General features: G+C 38.5%; 2 protein-coding genes across 2 annotated transcripts in view; both read right to left on the bottom strand.

The window, feature by feature from the left end:
- Window positions 1-23591, bottom strand: part of LOC141284469 (GTPase IMAP family member 4-like) — a 480107-nt gene that overhangs the window by 313621 nt on the left and 142895 nt on the right. The gene's annotated exons all lie outside the window — the stretch shown is intronic.
- Window positions 8612-12859, bottom strand: LOC141330916 (E3 ubiquitin-protein ligase TRIM35-like). The gene is made up of 6 exons (XM_073835721.1): window positions 12464-12859; window positions 12031-12126; window positions 11564-11794; window positions 11464-11486; window positions 11264-11382; window positions 8612-9111 (listed from the first exon to the last, which is right to left on the bottom strand). Exons 1-6 carry the CDS (start codon window positions 12857-12859, stop codon window positions 8612-8614), a joined length of 1365 nt encoding a protein of 454 aa, XP_073691822.1.

Below are 23591 nucleotides of genomic sequence, written 5' to 3'. Positions count from 1 at the left end.
GAAACTCTTGCTAAAACAAAATAGTAATCATAATCATGCTGAGGCTGTGTAGTTTAATACATGCTGATCGCAGATATGAGCATATGATCTGCTTCGTGTTTTGCGCATAGACTGTAAAAAATATGGACGTAGTGTCCGTGACGTCACCCGAAGGATTCTGAAGCGCTATTTTGAAGCCTAAAGTGGGCGGGAGTCGGCCGTCGCCATCTTGGAATCGCGTCACCGCGCGTCACTCCCGGATAATCAAAAATGGGCAAAAAGGCGGGAAGTGGGTGGAGCTTGTTGCTGAAACCACGCCCGCCTAGCGCGACAGTGGTGACAGCAGCGGCAATCCCCCTGTCACTCAAGTGACCACGCCCTTAATTATACAGAACTTTAAGGCTTAATATAACTTAAACGGATGAGTTATAAAAAAATTCACCCCCCTCACAGTTGACATGAAGGGCAAAACTAGCTATATAGACCAAAACCATTTTTTGAACCAGGCTGTAAACATACTTTTTTCTGCTGTGAAGTTGGGCATTTTAACATGGGGAGTCAATGGGACTGACTCCCTTCTGCAGCCAGTCTCTAGCGGCCAGTCGATGAATTGCAGTTTAAGTCACTTCCGTGTTGGTTTCAATAGAGAGAGCGGGAGGTTGCCCCTTGGTTTTGCGTCTCTGTGTAGGGGGCGGGACAATACGGACTCTAGAAAGCATTTGATTGGTCAGAACGTTTGATGAGAAACTGAAGTGCACGGTGATATCAGACTGTAAGTTTTGAATGCTCATATCTTGTAAACGCGAATTTTGTCGTTGTTTTGAAGCACACTGGCTTATAGATAATCTTAAGGCTAATAGTCATACTAAAAGCCAAAAAACTTTAATTTTGATTTCAGGGGGACTTTAAGCCTACCCAAAATAGGCTACGTTTTTTTTATTTTTCCCTACTATGTTAGGCGCACAAGAGAAATATTAGGGTAAATTAAGTAAATATTAAGTAAATTAATATCAGCATATGATATGAAGTATATTCGTCTATTATTGTCTCTGAGAGAATGTGCACGTCAGATGCTGAAAACGCTGTTTTTACTTTCACTTTAACATATTGCGAAGTTTTGCTTTGCTTGTGTAATATCCATTGGCTCACCTTCATGGTTTAAAACATAAATATGTATATAAATGCAGTATAAAAGCATATATTTACAGCTTTGACCTGTTTGTCGTGATTCTGCTTCTGTCTATTTTTGAAATCCTCTGAAACACAGACGTACATAGTTGTTTATAGTGTTTATTTAATTCATTATTGGCAGTCGTAGCGAGTGATATGCCTTTTAAAATACAATTACCTTTTGGTTAATCTTCTCCCGTGAGCTGTTTTACACGATCAGTGTCTCGTCCTGTTGGAGAAACAGTCAAATGTCAACAGTGAATCTCCAGTAGTATCTGTCAGACAATCTGTTCAATAGAGATTCACCAAAATTACAGACAGCAAAAACACAGAAACAAGTGAAGACTGTGATACTGATGTTTTATATCCACAACTATATCTGGAGAATTTATATCTATTATAATTAACTAAATGTGAAAAACAAACATTAAATGAATACACTGTCTGTACATAGTTAATACCACGATGTTAAGTGGAGAAAACAGTGTAGTGTTATTCTCAGACATTATTTTTCATTTTAATAAAGCTGAATAAATATCTTAATACAGAGTAGTGTTTGTTTAACTGTCTTTGAAACCCTGTAAAACATACAATGATCCATACTGTACATGTATATGTAATAAAATAACTGGTACCTAATAGAGAAAACCCAGCATTCTCCTCTTCATCGGGGAAAACAATTTCTAAACAGCATGACAGAGTAATTTTAAAATATGATTTGAACTCTAAATTCATTGTAATGTTAAAATAACAGTTATCAAAAACAAATCCATATTCTGATCTTATACTTTATTTTTTTCAAGTATATTATACCTTTATTACATGAATGAATTGTGTTTTAAGTGTTTTTGTTATTTTTTTGTTAAGTGATGATCCGTTCATAAAGACAGTCTCTTGTCGCCATCTATTGGTCAAACAATGTAACTGCACTGACAGACAGCCTTCAGCTGAAGATGGGTCACAATTAGTTCAGTTTAACATCAGGTATTGTATGATCATTAATACGTATCCTAATATGGACTGTGTTTTGTGTTTGCTCAGTTTTTAAAGACCTATTAAAATGTTTATTGTCAAATGAGCATAATACAACAAAGACAACATCTGTGATATTATTTTACTTGTAAAAAAAGGTTTACAGTGTCAGTCGACAGAGCTTACAGACATGAAGGACAAAGGAGCCACATGTAAAACAAACATCCTCCAGACTACACAAACCACAGGTGCTATTTATTATTATTAATATTTTTATTCATAATATTACTGTTAATTACAGCTTTTAAGTTATTCACTTTACGGAGTCTAAAATAAGATACTATTTTTGTAACTTTGGTTTTGTTTCAGGGCAATAAATGATACAATAATCATTGTAATATCTAAGTGTAACTTAAATGTGCATTTTAAATATTTTAATCCGGCAGTAAAGAAGTACATTCATTTTAATATTCATTGACTAGTATAATAAAACAAAATAACGGATTTACTTCATGAGAGTGTTGTCCTATATTACATTTGCTAATATATTTTTAAATGCATTTATTGTATAATATACACCGATCAGGCATGACATTAAGAGAGATTATAAGAAAATAACACTGATTATCTCTTCATCATCTTCATCTGTTAGTGGGTGAGATATATTAGGCAGCAAGTGAACATTTTGTCCTCAAAGTTGATGTGTTAGAAGCAGGAAAAATGGACAAGTGTAAAGATTTAAGTGAGTTTGCCAAGGGCCAAATTGTGATGGCTAGACGACTGGGTCAGAGCATCTCCAAAACTGGTCTGCAGTGGTCAGTATCTAACAAAACTGGTCCAAGGAAGGAACAGCGGTGAACTGGTGACAGGGTCATGAACGGACAAGGCTCATTGATGCACGTGGGGAGTGAAGGCTTTGTTTGTTTACTGTGTCTGTCCTAATATGGATTCACTATTCGGGCACATCCCTACTTCCCATAATAACTAAAGATCAGTAATTACTATAATAGTTTTCCAAACTCTTGCCCTCGCTGAAAATGGGGAGCATGTATTTGTTTTTCCTCCTCCAATGCTGTTGCTGTTTTGTTCTGACGACATTATATTTTTTATTAACTAGAAAATCAATTTTTGAAATTTGTGAATTGATGCAAATCGCTAGAAGACTGAACGTGAGCCACTTGGAGCCTTCTTACAGTCACAAAACACCATCATGAAGGTAAATTGAATGTTGCATGTAAGTTTAGGTGCTTTACCCTGCTGTTGGCAGACTCATACATGTCCCCCTCCACCTCATGCGCATAAGCGACCAAGTTCTCCATGAGTCCGTCCTCCAGCACTGCAGCGTCTGGGTTTGGGAATATGGCTTGAACTCTGTAGAGATTATAGTGTCATATAGTGACATTTTCTTTTGTCAAATCATGATATTGAAACCTGATGAGCTCTCAAAGTTACAGCTTGTGCACTAGGTGATTCCTCAATTGCTGATTGACATACTGGTGCCAGGGCTTCATGTTCGACCCGTCTGATATCTGACTGTGAGAGCAGGATTACAACATTAGTTTACTTGCTTGCAATCCCACAAAAATCACTTTATTCAAGGAAACCAGGCATTTTAAAACATTTTTTTTAATAATAATTTAGCTTTTTATCATCTCAGATTTTAACATTTTAAAACCAAAAATTATTCAGACCCAGGGTGCAGCACACTATAGATCATGTATGTAAGTAGGGATAGCAATATAAAGTAAACTGTGACATATTATCTCCAAACTCCACAGATGAACGTGTCCTGCTTTGCAGTGTGTGAGAGAAGTTAACGGTGAAGGATGAAGGATGAAAAGACTAATTTGTTGCTGAGGGATGAGGGGAGAGAGGAATCGGTGTGAAGGTTCGTGTGGTCGGCCATACCGGAGTCAATCTAGTGAGTCAATGAATCGATAACCCATTCATAAACACAGTCACTTGCTTTATTCCTGAATGAATCATCCTTTTGAAGGAATCAAATGAACGAATGATTCAGTAAATAAATCAGTGAATTACCGCCACCTACTGGCAGTTTTAGTTTCATTTTAAAAGTTTCTTTTCAGTTATTTAAATCATTTAATGTTTCTATATTCAAAATGTTTATTTAAAACACTAAACTCAACATGAATTTATGAATTTGATTGCACGCATACCACCTCTGAGCCTCATTAAACATCATAGAAATCCTGAAATGTTATACTCAGAAAACATCATGTCGTTACAACTACAGAAAGAAAGACATGAACATCTTGGATGACAAGGGGTTGAGTACATTTTCTCTAAATTTAAGTTCTGGAAGTGAACTTTTCCTTTAAGATGAATAAATGCTGTAGAAGTATTGTTCATTCTTAGTTCATGTGAGTAATGTAGTTAACTAATGTAAACTAATGAACAATATTGTAAAGTGTTACCGTTTTTCCTTATTCTTACCATGGCTGGATTTATTTAATCAAAAAGTAAACCAGGAACACACTGAATAAAGAGATTTGAGTGGCTAAAAGGACCTATGCAAAAATATTAGAAGATCAGTTCACTTCAAATGATCCAAGTTCAGTGTGGAACGGCCTGAAAACCATCACAAACTACAGGACACCACCCCAAGCACTGAGGCGACTCAACGACTTGCTGAAGACCTGAATGAGTTTTATTGTAGATTCGAAACCCGCTCTGACGATCTCTTCACACAACCCTCCACAATTATCCCTGTTCCAAAGAAAGTGTGTGCGTGTGTGTATGTGTGTGTATGTGTGTGTGTGTGTATGTGTGTGTGTGTGTGTGTATGTGTGTGTGTGTGTATGTGTGTGTGTGTGTGTGTGTGTGTGTGTGTGTGTGTGTGTGCGTGCGCGTGCGTGTGCGTGTGTGTGTGTGTGTGTGTGTGTGTGTATATGTGTATGTGTATGTGTATGTGTATGTGTATGTGTATGTGTGTGCGTGTGTGCGTGTGTGTGTGTGTGTGTGTGTGTGTGTGTATGGTAAAATAGCAAGACCCCCATTTTCAAGTTGAGGTAGGGGTTTTTATGTGTCTTTGTGACTTGGGTAGCCGGACTGGAAAAAACTACCAAAAGGATATCACACTTTTTAGTTTTTAGAATCACACTCTCATCTAAGGACTATCATTTTATTTTTTTATGTTGTAGTTGTTCATAAATTCCTGTGTACATGTACTGCATGTTTGACCAAAATCAGACAGAATTCATCACCTGAAAACTATTCAAAAAACTAAATGGAAACAGACTCATCGATTATCTCTAATAGAAAATAGCATTTACAAATCACAAATTCACAATAGAGCAGAAGAGAGGATTTCTGTCTTACGTGCTCATTACGGCTAAAATTCTCTTTTGTCGAATTCCGTACATACTTTTGCATTTCGTAATTCAGTGACTTTTAGTCAGTTGTTGTGCACATTTAATTCCTAAGTAAAGATGTTTTATTTTTTTCTATAACCTTTACAAAAGTGTGGAACATCATAGTTCCCAAATGTGATTGTATAAACATTTATTTTCTTGCTATATTCTCCTTCTTGGTGTTTTGGTCTCTTGAATGCACAAAAGGTTGGGATGAACTAATCTTTACTCTTTACAAGAGTGTGGAAACTTTAACATGCTTACACTTTAAAGAATGTGCAGCTTTCAGTGCAATCGTTTCATTTGTTTCAGTTGGGTAAAACAGCAAAACTTCATTTTCATGTTCATGCTTCATGTGATTGCACATCGTGGACAGACACAAAGTTGCACTAAAAGAAATATCTCAAAGAGAAACACTGTTACTTAATGTCTTAATTTAAATGTATTTGTATTGTGATGACAACTTCACGAAGAGCTGTCCTCACCTGAAAACATTAATGGTCCAACAAACTAAATCTTGATAATATGACTAAAACCTAGTGGTGTAAGAAAAATGTCATTCACAAGACATTGTGATTCTTAGATGCTAGACATCCCTGACAAAATCTGTTGACATCCAAAAAAGGTTTTACAATTGCTATTTACAAACATAGTATGAGAACTTGTGTCACTTGCATAGAAAATTTATTACCAGTTTATTCGAGTGAAAAGGAAATGATGATAATAGTTATATCTCTTTCAATTTCTAAATCACAGATGTTGGTGCTTTAATCTTTTAGCCTTAAACCGTTTAAACGACTTGACACCTACAACATTATCAAAATGTAGACGTTTTGTGCTCTAGGTAAGAAAATTTACGCCAATATAGGTTCCATGAACATTAGAAAACAACATGTATCCCCTGTGGTTGTTAAGCACCTCGGGTAAATAAATTGAAATGTAGGTCTGTCAAATGAGAAAAGTTCAGTCACACATAAAAAAAAAAAGTGAATTAAAAATGTGTTTGTCACAAACACGTCCAAAGTGTTTTCCACTCATGTGAGAAAGGCACTAGGGTGCATTAATGATCTGAAAAAACAAAACAAAAAAACAATGCTGGTCATTGGGCTATTTTTAAAGAAATTAGAGAACAAAACAAAAGTTAAATTTAAAGACAACAGTATTGGTGGTAGGGTACAGTTTGTACATTATAAAAACGTTACCCATGTTCCACAGAATCACCCGCACTGTTGATTCTTTGTCTAAAGCATGATTCTGTGCATATCTATAGGATATGGATGTTGTAAAGCCATTAACACTAGCACATTTGGCATACTCTCATCCATCGTCAGTTAGACCAAAACCTTGACTGTTAGAAGTGATGGATAGGGAGGATGGTTTGGATAGTGATGGTTTGAATATTTTTACTTAAGACTATTAGCTTACAAATTAGGCTGTACTGATCCTACAGAGGTGTTAGCGTACACACGTACAGATGATGTAGTAAGAACATACCCAAACACAACACCTTTTCAAAAGGATATAGATTGTGTGATGGGTAATGGTCTTGGTGATTTTTTTTTTTTCATTCTTTTTCAGTTTTTGGGTATTGGCATGGAAAATATTTGTGCATTAGTATTGCAAAAGCATTTCAGCATTGGCATATGCAATCAAAACTGTGAAGTCTTGATTTTCAACATTTAGCCTATAGATCAGACAGAACTGAACCGTTTAGGGGTCTGACATGGACACATGGTGTTTGGATGTCTTCTAACCATCAAACAAAGCACATCCCCATTAACAAACAAATTAAAAACATATCAGGCACCAACTATATTGTGGTAGAAAACAGGAAGGAGAGAAGCTATGGACTTTGATGTCTAGACACCAATCCTCCTAAGGACAAACTCCTTATCCAGGCTGGATGTAGACGGGCTGATAGATGGCTCTTTGCATTAACAGATACCGTACTGATCAAACAAAACTTGTTCTGTTGAGGTGTCAACACACAATAACTCAGCCATTTTTCACAATCAGGGCAACCCAAACTCTTCCAGACTGAAGTGATCAAAAAGGAACAACCATAAAACACCAGCGGATCGGTTGGTCAGATAAAACATCGCAAATTCACTTATAAATCTAATTAAAGTCAAACCTAAATGTCTGTTCTTAGATCTTTTGCTTTACACACCCCACCGTCACGTCACTTCCTGTCAGTAAGGGGTAACAGACCCCTGGTCACATGCCTGTCAGAGTGACAGAGAACCCTGAAGCCCCATAAATTATTTCATATATTTTAACCCTACACCTGTTTGACACGTGTCAACCTGTCCATCATTGCTGACAGGTACCATGAATCAGACCATAAATCTAGCCATAAATCAGGGTCATGAATCATAATTTGAGACATAGTGTCTTATAATACTACTGAATCATGTTAACAACATACTAGCAACTGGCTAATCATGTTAGAATCACGTTAACAACATGCTAGCAACTAGCATGCTAGCAACTTGCTAATCATGTTAGAATCATGCTAACAACATGCTAGCAACTGGCTAATCGTGTTAGAATCATGCTAACAACATGCTAGCAACTTGCTAATCGTGTTAGAATCACGTTAACAACATGCTAGCAACTTGCTAATCATGTTAGAATCACATTTAACAACATGTTAGCAACTTGCTAATCATGTTAGAATAACGTTAACAACATGCTAGCAACTGGCCAAACATGTTAGAATCACGTTAACAACATGCTAGCAACTGGCTAATCATGTTAGAATCATGTTAACAACATGCTAGCAACTGGCTAATCATGCTAGAATCACGTTAACAACATGCTAGCAACTGGCCAAACATGTTAGAATCACGTTAACAACATGCTAGCAACTGGCCAAACATGTTAGAATCACGTTAACAACATGCTAGCAACTGGCTAATCATGTTAGAATCACGTTAACAACATGCTAGCAATTGGCTAATCATGCTAGAATCACGTTAACAACATGCTAGCAACTGGCCAAACATGTTAGAATCACGTTAACAACATGCTAGCAACATGCTAATCATGCTGGAAACATAATATTGTATGATGATGAAAGATGAAAGCAGGAAGATCCAGACCTACAGGAGTAACCATTACTGACTATTGATTGCTAAGATCCTCAGAGGATAAGGACTATAATTAGAGAAGAAAGGCAGTAGTGTGTGAGTGAAGGTGGTTGTGAATGTGTGTAGATGTGTGTTAGTTACAGGATCAGAGAATGACACCCTTCCTCTGTCATAGTCCAGATTCACTCTCACACGATCAAGATCCTGATTAACACGAAAACCAGAACTAAAATAACGTCCATACTGATTATACTCCACACACCAGACACCAGTGTTAAAGAAAACATGTCCCTTCCTCTGGTTTGATGCTGTAGTTACTCCAAGAGTCCACCATGGACTCTGTTTAACCTCCACATCCCAGCAGTGTGTTCCTGAGTTAAAACCCTCTGAACCCAGAACACAGCGATGACAGTCAAATCTCTCTGGATTATCAGGAACAGGTTGATATCCGCTGTTTCTCACACTGGTCAGATCATCAGACACGACGAGAGATGGACATGCAGTGTTTGGATCCAGAATGACAGGAGCTGATGAGACACAATCAACAGATGCTGTTATTCTGATGTTCATATAATGATCAAGAGTGAACCAAACACAGATGATTATGAATTATGACACTCGTCCTGTTGATCAAACACATCAGACATTTTCCTCTCATCACTGTCAGTCATTCTCTGTGTGATTTATCAATACTGAAAGTTCAATCAGAAACACTGAGAGACACTCAAGAGATATTCATTTGATTTCTGCTGTCATTTATATTCAATTATAGTCAGAAGATGCTTTTAATACAAAATGTTGTCTTTGTCCAGAACTTTACACAGTGCTGTCAGATTCAAATGAGATAAACTAGAATAATACACAATAACGTTTATATCATTTCCTCTTTTCATTTTTTCTTTCATAAAAATAAATACACAGTTAATAAAGAAAAAATAAAATAAAGCTTAAATAAAATAATCATTAAAAGAAAATCTAATAATTAAAATTAAATGCACATTAGAAAAGTTGTTTTGGCAACTAACTGAAATAAATTACCCTGAAGTACTTGATGTAAAATGACTAAAACCAAAATACAATTGTGGTAACACTTTATTTTAAGGGTCCAGAATAATGCATTAGTTAAGCACAAACACACTAGTAATTAATGACTAATTTAACATTTTAAGGTTCCCAAATGATGTATTAGTTAATTATTAATAAACTAGTAATTCACGATTAACTTGTTCACAATTATGCATCAGATAAGCATGAACACATACATAAACAATGATTAACTGAACATATAGTAAGGGCTTATTAGCCATTATTTAAGAATTATTAAATGTTTAAAATCACATAAATAAGCAAAAATAAATAACAAAAATAAGCTAGTAATTAATAAATAAATGGATGTACAGTAAATACATGTTAGCCATTATTTACAAATTAATAAACCATTATTATTTTAATAATTTTTGGATTGATGTAAATATATTTCTGTGATTTATCATCTATTAAGTTAACCAAATAATAAACTAGTAATTATGTTTAATTACTGCTGGTTTGCAATTATATATAAAATAGTGTAATAAGGACTATTTGATGCATCAGGTTCTACAGTTCGAATGTTAAAGTTATATCCACATTAATTATGGCACTTATTGAGTGATATTCAAGTTTATTCACCAGAATAAGCCAATAATAATACTGACATATTTACAGCATCTACACGTACAAATACTTATGAATACTGAAATCGCAGCATTGATTTCATTATTATTGTTGTTTTTAATTGTCATTCCAATTGCCTTATGTTTTCATTTGCATTATTAAATAGTTGAATCGTTTACTTTATATGAAATTATAACATTTCATATGGTTCTGTGTGATTTCTGCTGCCAGCTCGTTTCCAACAATAGGTCTACATAATGTTAAGCAAGCCTACACTTTAAACTCAAATACATTTCTGCAATTGTTTAAAGGTACAATATGTAAGAATTTTGTAATAAAATATCCAAAAACCACTTGCACAGTGTTATATATTTCATGCAGTTGAGTACTTTGGTTATCTCAGAAGTTCTCAAGGATTTGTAAATCCAGAGAAATTCCATTCCATTCCATTTTACTATATGTTCAGTTAATCATTGTTTATGTATGTGTTCATGCTTATCTGATGCATAATTGTGAACAAGTTAATCTTGAATTACTAGTTTATTAGTAATTAACTAATACATCATTTGGAACCTTAAAATGTTAAATTAGTCATTAATTACTAGTGTGTTTGTGCTTAACTAATGCTTAACTGTGAACAAATTAACAGATAATTAATGCTTAACTAATGCTTTATTCTGGACCCTTAAAATAAAGTGTTACCACAATTATTTATAAGTGTGCATATGAAATTTAAAGCTAAAATGTAAATATAAACTCTAATTAAAAATAGAAATAAAAAACTAAAGTATATGAACAGTAGTCATCATTGTCAGTTTGATCAAATAAACTTAAAAACAGCAGAAATCACTTCTGTGTCTTTCACATTGAATTCTGGGATTGATTATTTCTAAAAGTGATCTGCTGATTTTGCTGCAGTAGATGATCTGTTTATTCCCACATAATGCTGAAATCTGTCAATATTCCCCCTCATGCATCATTTCTAGTGTATGTGTGTGAGCTCAGATCTTCTGCAGTCAGACTCACTGTTCTGGACGATGTCCTGCATCTTCTTCCAGACTCTGAACGGCAGGTTGCCCAAGTAACGTGGAACATGAATCAAAGCTCCAGAAGGCGTCTGTGGATCCGGCTGTGAGATCTGGACTCTGGAAGAACATTCAGGAGTCAGAACTGCAGTGGCTTTGGATCAGAAGCAGAGAGACCAGAGACACCAGCAGATCACTCACCTTTCCATTGAGACTGGAAACTCCTGCAGAACAAACACACCATTGATCATCAACAACTCAATCAATCATCAATCAATCAATCAATGATCTGAAATCAGACCTTTAGAAAGCAGACATCACTGGCTTTCATCATCTCCTCCGTGTCTTTGATTGTGTGTGAAAGAGCTGAGATGTGTCTGTTGATCTCCTCCAGCTTCTCCTTCATCATCTGCTTCTTCTGCTCCTCTTCCTCCCTCAGTGCAGTGATTGTAGCTTCTTCTTCATCTCTGAGAAACTGATGAAGCTTCTCAAACTGCTGTTTAATCTGACGCTCTGTGTGCTCAGCTTGAGACTGAAATCAAACCACATTCACTTCAATCATCTCCATCAACACACATCAACACAATCACATCATTCAGATCTGAGACAAACTCAGATACAGACATATAACGGATCCAGAAGCAGATTGATAATCCTCATTTACTAAAATAACCAGCTGGAGTCCATTATATTAAATATATCAGATCATAACTGTATATAGTGATCCTACAGCTGGAATGAAAATGACTCTTGATTCTGTTTCCTCACCTTGATGTGTTCAACTGATTTCTCAAACTTTACTTTCATTGTTTCATTGTGTTTTAGTTTCTCCTGTAATGATTTCAGTGCTGTACTGAGCTCCTCCTAGAATTAAACAAAATAAAATACACAAAACACCAGATTAGAGTGAAAAAAAAGAAGAAAAGATGATACAGTCATATAATGCAGTGCAAAAGTATTTGCCTCCATCCTGATTTCTTCTGTTTTTGTTTTTCTCAAGCTAAATTAATTCAGAAATAATTACAGATTGTAAAGTAAAAAGAAGTTTATTGAAGCAAAATGCTTATCCAATACCAACTGAGCATGTGTGAAAAAGTATTTGCCCCCATAGTTACTCATTTACCAAATCAGTGAAACTGCAGTCCTGTTCAATTAAAATCAACACTTTGAAGCATGAAGTTGAAAAACTCATTTGTTTTACCTTATATGATGAAACCACTTCATCGATTGGTCTGAATTTATGATTTTCGTGTTTTTGTGAATCTCTGCACACTACACACAGCGGCTGTTTGTCCTCCAGACAGAAGAGTTTGAGTTTCTCACTGTGTAAACTGCAGATCTCCTCAGATCCTGATGAACTCCTCTCATTTCTCTGCTTCAGGAACGACTCACACAAGTTTTTTAAAGCAAGATTAATAGGAACTTGTTCTTTTGAGGATCTTCTCCTGCAGACAGGACACTCCTGAGTTTTCTTGGTTCTCCAGAACTGTTGAAGACACTCTTTACAGACACTGTGACTACATGATAAAACAACAGGAGACTTGAAGATTTCACAGCACACGGGACAAGAAAGCTCTTCTACAGATAGTGAATCCATTTTCTCAGTTTGAGCTCCAGCAGTGTAAACTTTACTTTCACTTTCTGAATGACAAAAATGAATTACAAATCAAATCAAATGATTCACAAAGATCTGTTGTCTGTTGAAAAGAAAACATCCCCTAAAAAATCCTTAAAGTGTTTCTCTTTGTTCTTCACTGATTCTCTGTTTTTTTTTTTTTTTTAGAAAAGACAGAAGAGAGAACGACAGACAGGAGAAATAATGAGTCTCTTCCTGGTTTAGAGTGTGTTGAGTCGAGTGTCAGGTGTTTTAAGAGGGAGGAGTTTCTGATAACCTTTGGGTACATGAACACACACACAAATCAATGCCTGCTGGTGACATACTGTATATAAAGAAGTGTATATGTACAAACATCTGGATAATATAGCAGCCTATAAAAAAAATTAAAGGCCATTCAATTGTAAAGACATTACATTTTATACACGTTGTAGTAATATCTAAGTTTAATTTAAATGCACATTTTAAGTTATTCAGTAGTGCTGTAAAGAAGGACATAGATTTTTATGTATTGAGTAATCTACTAAAACACATGTAAAATAAAGAATTCACCTTTAAATTGAGAGTGTTGTCCAAATTTACATTTGCTAATATATTTTAAATGTGTTTATTGTATAATATACACCAATCAGGTACAACATTATGAGGGATTATAAGTGAATAACACTGTTTATCTCTTCATCACGGCACCTGTTAGTGGGTGAGATATATTAGGCAGCAAGTGAACATTTTCTTCTCAAAGCTGATGTGTTAGAAGCAGTAAAAATGGGCAAGAGTAAAAATTTGAGTTAGGGCCAAATTGTGATGACTAGCCGACTGAGTCAGATCATCTCCAAAACTGGTCTGCAGTGGTCAGTATCCATCAAAAGTGGCCCAAGGAAAGACGGTTATCCGGGGACAGGGTCATGAACGGACAAGGCTTATTTATGCACATGGGACCACAGAACAATAGAAGAAGGTGAGCTGGTCTGATGAATCACACTTACCTGGGAAACTCATGACACCAGGATGCACTATGGGAAGAAAGCAAGCCAGCGGAGGCAGTGTGATGCTTTGGCCAATGTTCTGCTGCGAAACCTTGGGTCCTGTCATCCATAATGTGGATGTTACTTTGACACGTACAGCCTACCTAAGCATTGTTGCTGTCACAAATCGCGCCTCTGTGGCTCCACCCGATCAGCACCAGCGGGAACCAACTCCCGAATACTGACTGTGAACTCCATTTCCCATAATCCCCGTACCTGGGCTGATTACCTACTACAGGTGTCTGCCATTACTCTCAGACTATTTAAGACTGGTCTCTCCTTATGAACTTCGCGAAGTCTTGTTTTGCCTGGCGAACATTCTGAGCGTTTATCCTGTTACCCTGTTTCCCTGTTTTTGAATTGGACTGTTTATTCGACTTTGATTCTGATCTGCCTGCCTATTGAACCTCCCGCCTGTCTCTTGGAACTTTCTGTCTGCCTGTTGCCTGTCTGACGTTTATGCTTGTGCCCCGTTTACTCTCTCGGATCTGCCTTCGTTGTTCTGTTTGCCATTGTCTGACCCAAGCCTGTCTGTTTATTCTTATTCTCTCAATAAAGCTGCACATGGATCCCAACCTGCCTGAGCGTTCGTCACAGTTGCAGACCATTAACATTGTCTGCAACCATGCCCTGTTAATTCTTCTTGATCAGTTGGGATCCTAGGTGTTCTATTTGATAGCAATCTTTCCTTTGAAAACCATGGTTCTAGTATTTGTAAAATAGCATTTTTCCCATCTGAAAAACATATCTAAATTACGACCAATGCTCTCACTGGCAATTGCTAAAATGTTAATTCATGCGTCCACGATCGCGACTTTAGATTATTGTAATGCTCTATTTGGTGGTTGCAAGGTCTTATCACATTATAGTCCTTCATCTCCTCTGCATTCTCAAAACTCTGACCATTTGATAATACCTAGAATATCAAAATCAACTGTTTGCAGCAGATTATTTTCCTATTTGGCACCCAAACTCTGGAACAATCTACCTAGACAACCTCTGTCCGTTTAAATCTAAATTAAAGACCCATCTCTTCAGGGCATACACATAGCAACCTCATTTCAAACCTGTATGCTGTATTTTTTCAATGCTAGACCATAATTACATTTGATTGATTGGTCTCGTGATCTCGCTCTGATTAATCGAACTGATGTGCCAACATCCACACACAGCATTTGTACCACAGTGTGCAGTTCATATTCTGTGTTGTTTTAATCTGTTTGGAGTTTTATTCGCCTCCAGAATCAAATAATGTGAAATATGAAAAGTTTAGACGTAATCTGTGACAGGACTAATGGTCACAGGCTGTGGTTACATTGAAGTCTTAAAGGAGATGTGCCTTTTAAACATAGTGGTAAAACTAGAGGGTTAAAAACAGGGTAGAATATATCCATTTATTTCTAAATTGAGCATTTAATGTAACAATCTTGCCTTATAAGTGCACAATTTATTATAAAACTGCAATTCATGATCTTATATTAACAGTGATTTTTCTGACAACATGGAACATGGAATGACTAAAATGTTTTAAAAGCATGCAACACAGTATGAAACGTATATAACACTAACACTAACACTTATATGAGCCTTTTGCAATCATTTACATGAGCATTATTTTCTGAAGAAAATTCCAATGCATGCATTGCTATCTATCATCTATGCTGATTCATTGAGTCTCATGCGTTTCATCAGGAAAGGAAAGGAAAGGAAAGGGGGTGAGTGAGGCCAAGTATGGTGACCCATACAAGGAATTTGTGCTCTGCATTTAACCCATCCAAGTGCACACACACAGTAGTGAACACACACCCGGAGCAGTGGGCAGCCATTGCTGCGGCGCCCGGGGAGCAGTTTGGGGGATTGGTGCCTTGCTCAAGGGACTCACCTCAGTCATGGTATTGAGGGTGGAGAGAGTGCTGTACATTCACTCCCCCCACCTACAATCCCTGCCGGACCTGAGACTCGAACCTGCAACCTTTGGGTTACAAGTCCGAATCTCTAACCAATCTCTAACCGACATTCAATCAGAATGTCGATATTCCCATTAAACCACTGTTCTTTGCTCTTTCTCGACTGGGTGCCTTTTTCCCATTTTCTCTTTCATCCAGGTCTGTTTGGGAATCTTCTTCTGTTCCTCACTATTGTAATAGTCGATCTGTATGTCGTCTAGCAGACCCATAGCAGTGAACTGATAGATGCCCGGCAGATTGACAGGTTTGGACAAAGCCGTGTAAATGTAATACAGCGAGTGTTTCTCTGCAGTAAAGAGCAATACAATGTGAATTAAACAATTACTCACCAGTTTAAATGTCATCAATCTGATTTAGAAAGCAGGTAAAACATCATGTGGGTGAAGCTCATTAAACTTTCAGATACAGAATGAACCGTATAAACTGAATCTGTTATGATAATCCCAAATGCAAAAGCAATTCTAATGGGATCAAACAAGATCCTCTGGAAAACTTAAAGAAAATAATCCTACAACCCTATTTATTTAATTCTATTGAAAAAAAATCTTGATTTGAAAACAGAAGTAATGGATGATATAAGGCTAAAGAAAATCAGAAATATACAAAGCAACAACAAAAACAATTCATGCTGGTTTATCTTTGGTGGGACAGCTGAAGTGAATAATTGATTATACTGTATCATTATAGTGGCACCCATTGTGGGGTGGGATGTATTAGGCAGCAAGTGAACTGTCAGTTCTTGAATTTCATTTGTTGGAAGCAGGAAAAATGGCCAAGAGAAAAGATTTGACTTTGACAAGGGCCAGATAGTGATGGCTACACTCAAAAAAATAATTCGGCCTAAAAATAAACTTTAAGTAATTCAATTACATGCACATTTTCCATGCATTTGGATTACATAGTTTTAATATAAACATATTAATAAACTTAATGTGGTTCATATGCATCAGTGATACGTGAATGAAACAGGTACGATTTATGTAATATTTCCCAGTGTTAAACAAGCACTGCTCAGTGTTCATGTGTTTCCACACTACAGTGTTCAAGTAGCATTGACATAGTGTTGGAGTTAAGGAGATCATTATGTGATGATTGACCATTAATGATGAACACCTGCTGTTAACAAGCAGAGTCGCCAATGCAAAAAGAAATGCAAAAACTACAACTGACTTCAGCCACAGCCGAGATGAAATCAACTGAAATAAAACAATACATTAAATCTCTCAAGATCTGATTAAAAAACTCCACAAACAGCTTTACCAGCTTCACTCATTACTAACCAGATGGACTTCTGTCAGACTTCTAGAGAAGCTCTTATTGAGAATTAACAGAGGTTCAGATGTTTTGTTTCATGTGAAATCACCATCAATGAGACCAGGGTTTCCTATGCAAAATAATGACATATTTTGAATTAAAGCTACTGTTTCCTAAAAGTGACACATTTGCACCCCTGTGGACAGCCCACCAATGTTCAAAATAAATCAAACTTTGTCTTAGATAAATGGAGTTATACATAACTAGGTTTCTTACCTTCAGGTTTTATCTTGAACTTGTATTTCTTGTTGGATCGTACAGCATTGAGGAGAACCTTCTCTTTCACTACATAAGTGTAGAAGTCCTTGCAACTGAATGTGAAGTTGCTCTTCACCTGGATTTCTGACTTGATGAGGTTTACCAAACATCTGTTCCATGTGTCCGTCCAGCATCCTGTCATCAGTGAAAAGACCCTCTCCACTGAAGCAGAGATGGGTGCCAGGCTAACCACTTTCTTCTGGTAGTTGGAGTCTGAGAAGTCATAGCGCTGCTCCAGGTAGGTGAGAGAGGAGTGGCAGAAGTTGCACATGTCCTCTCTGAGCACAGCTGCCTGTCTGTCTGGAAACTGCTGGAGGAGTACACCCGTCTGGGCCCCAAAGAAACCATCACTCTGTCGTTGCTGTAGCTTGGTTTTTAGGGTGAACATCATATCGTAGAGCTCACAGATAGTCCCATCTTCTCGCTCCAGCACCAGCACAGTGTCGTTGAAAATCTTCAGCGCATTGCTGAGGAAGGACAGGTAAACCTACAAGAAGTAAGGAGAGTCAATGATCCTGTGTGCTGGCACTGTTTACATTATCATCATTTCACCAATCCCATGGTCATCCTTCAACAGCTGCCATAGTGACTTTGGGCACTTCACTGCAGGAAACAAGCTCAGCCATCTTGTGGGCACATGTCTAAGCAGGGACTGGTACTCTATCTCCACAAAGGTGTGAATTGACTTAAAGGGATAGTTCGAGCATTTAACCCTTTGAGCAGTACGGTCCCACATATGGGATTCTAATTTCTGTGCCCCTGGGAGTACGATCCCACATATGGGATTTAGAACGTTCGGTGACGTCACGCAGCTGACAAATTCAAACTGCGCTTTGGCGCGATGGCTGGCGCTGAGCCAGAGACGGACGAGCTCTGCACTTGTCATACAATCACAACAACCACATTACGCTTATTTTAGGTATCAGACATTTAAATACACATAAGTACTAGTAAAAGGAGACATTTAGAGTTTGTAAAATACACACATAGGTCTATGGAAGCAGCAAATAACCATCTATTCAAATATAATTTGCCGATGTGTTTTATTTCTATCACATACACATAGGCAAAGTAACTAAAAGGTTCACTCTATTCCTCTTCTAGTTCACCAGCCACTTACTTGCATGTATTTCGGGAGAAACAGATGAATGTACGTGATGTAAACGCGGCTGACAGGACTCTCTGAACGGCAGCGCAAACAAACATGGCCGCGCCCATCTCACGTTACAAATCACGATCCAGATCATTTACATAGGGTTTTAAACGACGAATCATACTAATTCACACATATTTGTGAATCGGAATATTAGATAGTTCAGGGCATGGTAAGCAAGTGTGTGAGTATTCTGGATAAAAAAGGAAAAATGAAATTAAAGCGATCCATCTGTCATACAGTGTTATTGTGACTGTGTTGTGTCACGTGACAAGCATGACACGTCGCCATGGAAACAAAAGGGAGGAACGTTCTAAAATAACGGTCGCTTAAAAAAAACTCACTCTCGGGGGTCCACTAGAATATTTTAAACTCACCACTGAAAGGGTTAAGACATGAAGTTGTATGCAATCCTTATCAGCACTATAGTGTATACACACTGACCCACACTGCGTTCACCTCCCTGGTCAGAGTTCTGGCCGCTGGAAGTTTTTCAAGAAAGTAGTCACGGTTAGTTTCCGGGGCCTCAAAACTGTGCGTTTTTACGTGAAAAAAATATATGTGTTTCAAAGCTTGATTAATTTACATCACAAAAACCACTCCTGACAAAAATCATACCTCAGTTTTAATCGGCACTATATTCTTCCCGTTTCCATCAATCCGCGCTGCTGTCAGTTCGCACGTTCCGATCAGCTGTTGATAGCGCGACGCGCTGACAACATGTCTCACTACGAAACGTCTGATGATGAAACCAATTTTAGCACAATGTCAGACGGAACAGACGATATATATATTTTTATATTAGACCTGTGTTTCACGTGATTTCCACAGGAGTCTAAACATCAGATTGTTTACTGTACAGTTTAAACATGGGATCTCCAGTCCTCTTGAGCTACTGTCTTGCTGGTTTTAGTTTTTCTCTGATGCAACACACCTGACTCAAATCAACGGGTTATTAGCAGGCTTGTACAGAATGTCTCATTTGAGAAAGGTGTCCTGTCATAGGAAAACATCGAGCTGCAGGAATGTAGCTCACGATGACCAGAGTTGGAGATACCTGGTTTAGACCTACCTGTATGTGACAGCAAGCACACTTATAAACATACCGATGATACCGACACACGTTCCGCATAGTTACAGACAATAACAAATATAGCAAAGCATCATATTTTGTTGTGTTATATAGATTCAATTAAATTCATTAGTTATGACATTTGCCGATTTTCTCACCACATAGACAGTCGATTATTGTTGATGCTATCACTGCCCCGGTTAGAATATTCTCAGTGTAACATTAGCCTAAAAACCGACGTTAGCTTCAAAATAAACCTGTCGTATGCGACATAAAGTTAGTAAATAGAGCTTACCCGTCCCGTGGTACTAGTACAGCAGAACTCTTTAAAATCCATTTTTTGATTTTTCCTCCTTGGTTGGGGATGTAATCGTCTTCGCTGAAGTGAGCACAGCACACACGAAAATCCTTGATACTGGATATTTTAGCTCCCACAGAGTAGCCTATGGCAACCAGCCAAAGCTGTCTCATAATAACTATATCAGAAACAGGAAAACGATGGAATCTGAACAGTGATCCCTGCACATTCTTGTGTTCACAACCTGGGAATTTACAAGTTCGCACCATTGGTAATTTTTTTTTTTACTTTTTACGTCATTGTCATTCGAGTGTGTAATGGAACAGCTGATCGGAACGTGCGAACTGACAGCAGCGCGGAGTGATGGAAACGGAAAGAATATAGTGCCGATTAAAACTGAGGTATGATTTTTGTCAGGAGTGTTTTTTGTGATGTAAATTAATCAAGCTTTGAAACGCATATATTTTTTTCACGTAAAAACGCACAGTTTTGAGGCCCCGGAAACTAACCGTGACTACTTTCTTGAAAAACTTCCAGAGGCCAGAACTCTGACCAGGGAGGTGACCACAGAGTGAGTCAGTGGGTAACACTTTACAATACGTGTGCACACATGTGCATTAATTTATGTTTAATTAATGCACTGATAATCACAAGTTAATGAAGAACTAAACAATTTATTAATGATTACTACATCAGCAACTAATGAACATTCTATATGATTCATAGATTAAGTAATAAATAAATTGTTATTAATTAAGTGTGTCATAATGTATTAATTCCCTAATAACCAATTTTATTAACTAATAGTGTAAATTCATGTGTTAATTAGCAAAATGGGTTCAAGTCATGCATTTAAACTTCCAGTTGTCTGCTTTAATTAATCATTAGCTATAACTTGTCACGGATTGGCCAGGCTCTAACACCAGTCACACCCAGCGATCACAATCACCCGAGTTCTGATGAGTATCACCTGCACCTAATCACCTGCCAACCTATTTATACACACACCGCACTTCAGTCATCGTCCGGGCACGTTAACTCTACACGGACTCATTGTGTCTCTCGCCTTCGAAGCCACAATCCAAACTTACTTGAAAGTACTTACCTGTCTCTCTTGTGTTCTAGTCTTGTGCTCCCTGTGTCTCCAGCCCAGTCTGCGGTGTGTGTCCATCCTAGTCTCGTCCAGATCCATCTCCTGCAAAAGAAAGAACGGATTAATCATCTGCTGTGCTACTTATCACTCTACACCGTGCATCCGTTACTCACCTCTCTGGATCAGCCTTTCTCCTCACTGTTTCTGCTCTGCTGCAATCTAATAAACATCTTGAATTGTACTTACCTGTCCCGTGTGTCTGTGTGCATAACAGATGCCCGGACCGAAAACTACAGACAGCATGAGCACAACGGATCCATTCCAAGAGTTGGTAGATTCTCTCATGAGGGCTCTCCAGCGATCTCAAGTCACAACCACACCCGTCACCACTACCGGACCGCCACCATCACCGAGCACTTCTTCTACGGTTCCTTCCAGTCCCATGGCCAGACCGGCGCCCTACTCTGGCCGGGCGGATGAGTGCAATGGATTCCTACTTCAATGTTCGCTGGTATTTGCTATGCAACCCATGTTATATCCCACCGATCACTCCAAAATCGCTTTCATTATTTCATTATTAACAGGAAACGCCTTACAGTGGGCAGACACTTTATGGCATCAGAATGGACCAGCCACACGATCCATCCAAGCTTTCATCGCTCACTTTAAGGAGGTTTTTGGTCAGTCTGACAGCGATATCACAGCAGGAGACCAGTTATATCATCTCAAACAAGGTACTATGTCCATACAAGAATATTCACTGAAATTCAGAACCCTTGCAGCCGCCAGTGGATGGAATGAACGGTCTCTCATCACTACTTATCGGCTGGGTTTGGAACCGAAACTACGCATGCAACTAGCTGCTTTCGATGATCGAGAGGGATTGGAGAAATTTATACAGTTATCCATCAGATGTGCTGACCGAATGAATGCTTATGGACCAGACATTACCGTTGCCACGCCTGCACTCATCCGTCCGTCAGAGAAAGTGATTCCTCCAGAACCAGCTCCAGAACCCATGATCTTAGAGTCCGGGAAATTATCAGCTGCTGAGCGGCAGAGGAGGTTGACCCGGGGTCTCTGCCTATACTGTGGAACCAGTGGACACCTACGATTGAACTGTCCTTCCAGGCCAACAGTTACCAGGGTGAGTGTATTGCAAACGGAAGTTGAGAATTTACACCCTCTGACCACCAATGTGCAACTGTTTACTGCCTCCTTTTCTGTGTCTGCCACAGCCCTTCTCGACTCCGGGTCAGCCGGCAATTTCATCTCGGGGTCCCTCTGCCGCCAGCTCAAACTACGCACTCGTCCCACGACAACCAAGTACAAAATACACTCTATAACAGGAGAATCATTATCCCGCAAACAAGTACAACGGAAAACAGAAGAAATTCACCTTCAAATTGGCATACTTCATAGAGAGAAGATTCAGCTACTGGTTCTGGAGGAAGCCACCATCGACATCATTCTAGGGCGCCCGTGGCTGGTGAAGCATGATCCCATCCTCTCTTGGGGCTCAGGTGAAGTATTGCAATGGGGTGAAAACTGTTTCAAAACATGCTGTCTTGAAGTTCCACGTCCTGTCAAGAAATCCATCCCTGTGTATATCACGTCAGTCGAAAGTCCTTCCGCCCATCTATCTGTCAAGATTCCAGATATCTATTCACAATTCAGTGATGTCTTTTGCCCCAAGAGAGCTTCCCAGCTACCCCCTCATCGGCCATGGGACTGTGCTATTGACCTGGTTCCCGATGCACCGTTACCTAGAGGAAAGATCTACCCGCTGTCGCTTCCCGAGACCAAAGCCATGGAGGAGTACATCAAGGAGGCACTCGATCAGGGGTACATCCGGCCATCCACTTCTCCAGCAGCATCTAGTTTTTTCTTTGTTTCCAAAAAGGATGGAGGTTTACGACCATGTATTGATTACAGAGCTCTCAACAAGTACACCGTCAAGTTTAAATATCCCCTTCCTCTCGTCCCAGCGGCTCTGGAACAACTCCGATCAGCGCGCATCTTTACTAAGTTGGACCTCCGCAGCGCCTACAATTTGGTGAGGATACGAGAGGGGGATGAATGGAAGACTGCATTTGTGACCCCTACCGGCCATTACGAATATTTGGTTATGAGCTACGGTTTAGTAAACGCCCCCTCCGTATTCCAAAACTTCATGCATGAAGTGCTCCGGGAATTCCTCCATCGGTCAGTCATAGTGTACATAGATGACATCTTGATTTATTCCCGGAGCGAGGCCGAACATCGCCACCACGTTGCGGAGGTCCTTCAACGACTGCGGGAACATCATCTCTACTTGAAAGCTGAGAAGTGTTCATTCCATCAACCCTCTGTACAATTCCTCGGATACATCATCGATCATCACGGAGTTCGCATGGACGAGGGGAAGGTGGATGCAGTTGTCTCCTGGCCAGAACCCAAAACCGTAAAAGAATTACAGAGATTCCTGGGATTTGCAAATTTCTATCGCCGATTCATCAAGAACTACAGTCAGATTACCAGTACACTCACCAATC

This window comes from Garra rufa, chromosome 1, assembly GCF_049309525.1.
Source record: "Garra rufa chromosome 1, GarRuf1.0, whole genome shotgun sequence".
NCBI classification, from domain to species: domain Eukaryota; kingdom Metazoa; phylum Chordata; class Actinopteri; order Cypriniformes; family Cyprinidae; genus Garra; species Garra rufa.
This window is presented reverse-complemented; position numbering and strand designations above follow the sequence as displayed.

Coding starts and splice junctions, on each gene's coding strand:
- LOC141330916 (XM_073835721.1), bottom strand. CDS start 12,859: ATGGATTCACTATCTGTAGAAGAGCTTTCTTGTCCCGTGTGCTGTGAA. Junction 11,487..11,563: donor GTGATGTCTGCTTTCTAAAG/GTCTGATTTCAG, acceptor TTTGTTCTGCAG/GAGTTTCCAGTCTCAATGGA. Junction 9,112..11,263: donor GCAGGACATCGTCCAGAACA/GTGAGTCTGACT, acceptor GTGTCTCATCAG/CTCCTGTCATTCTGGATCCA.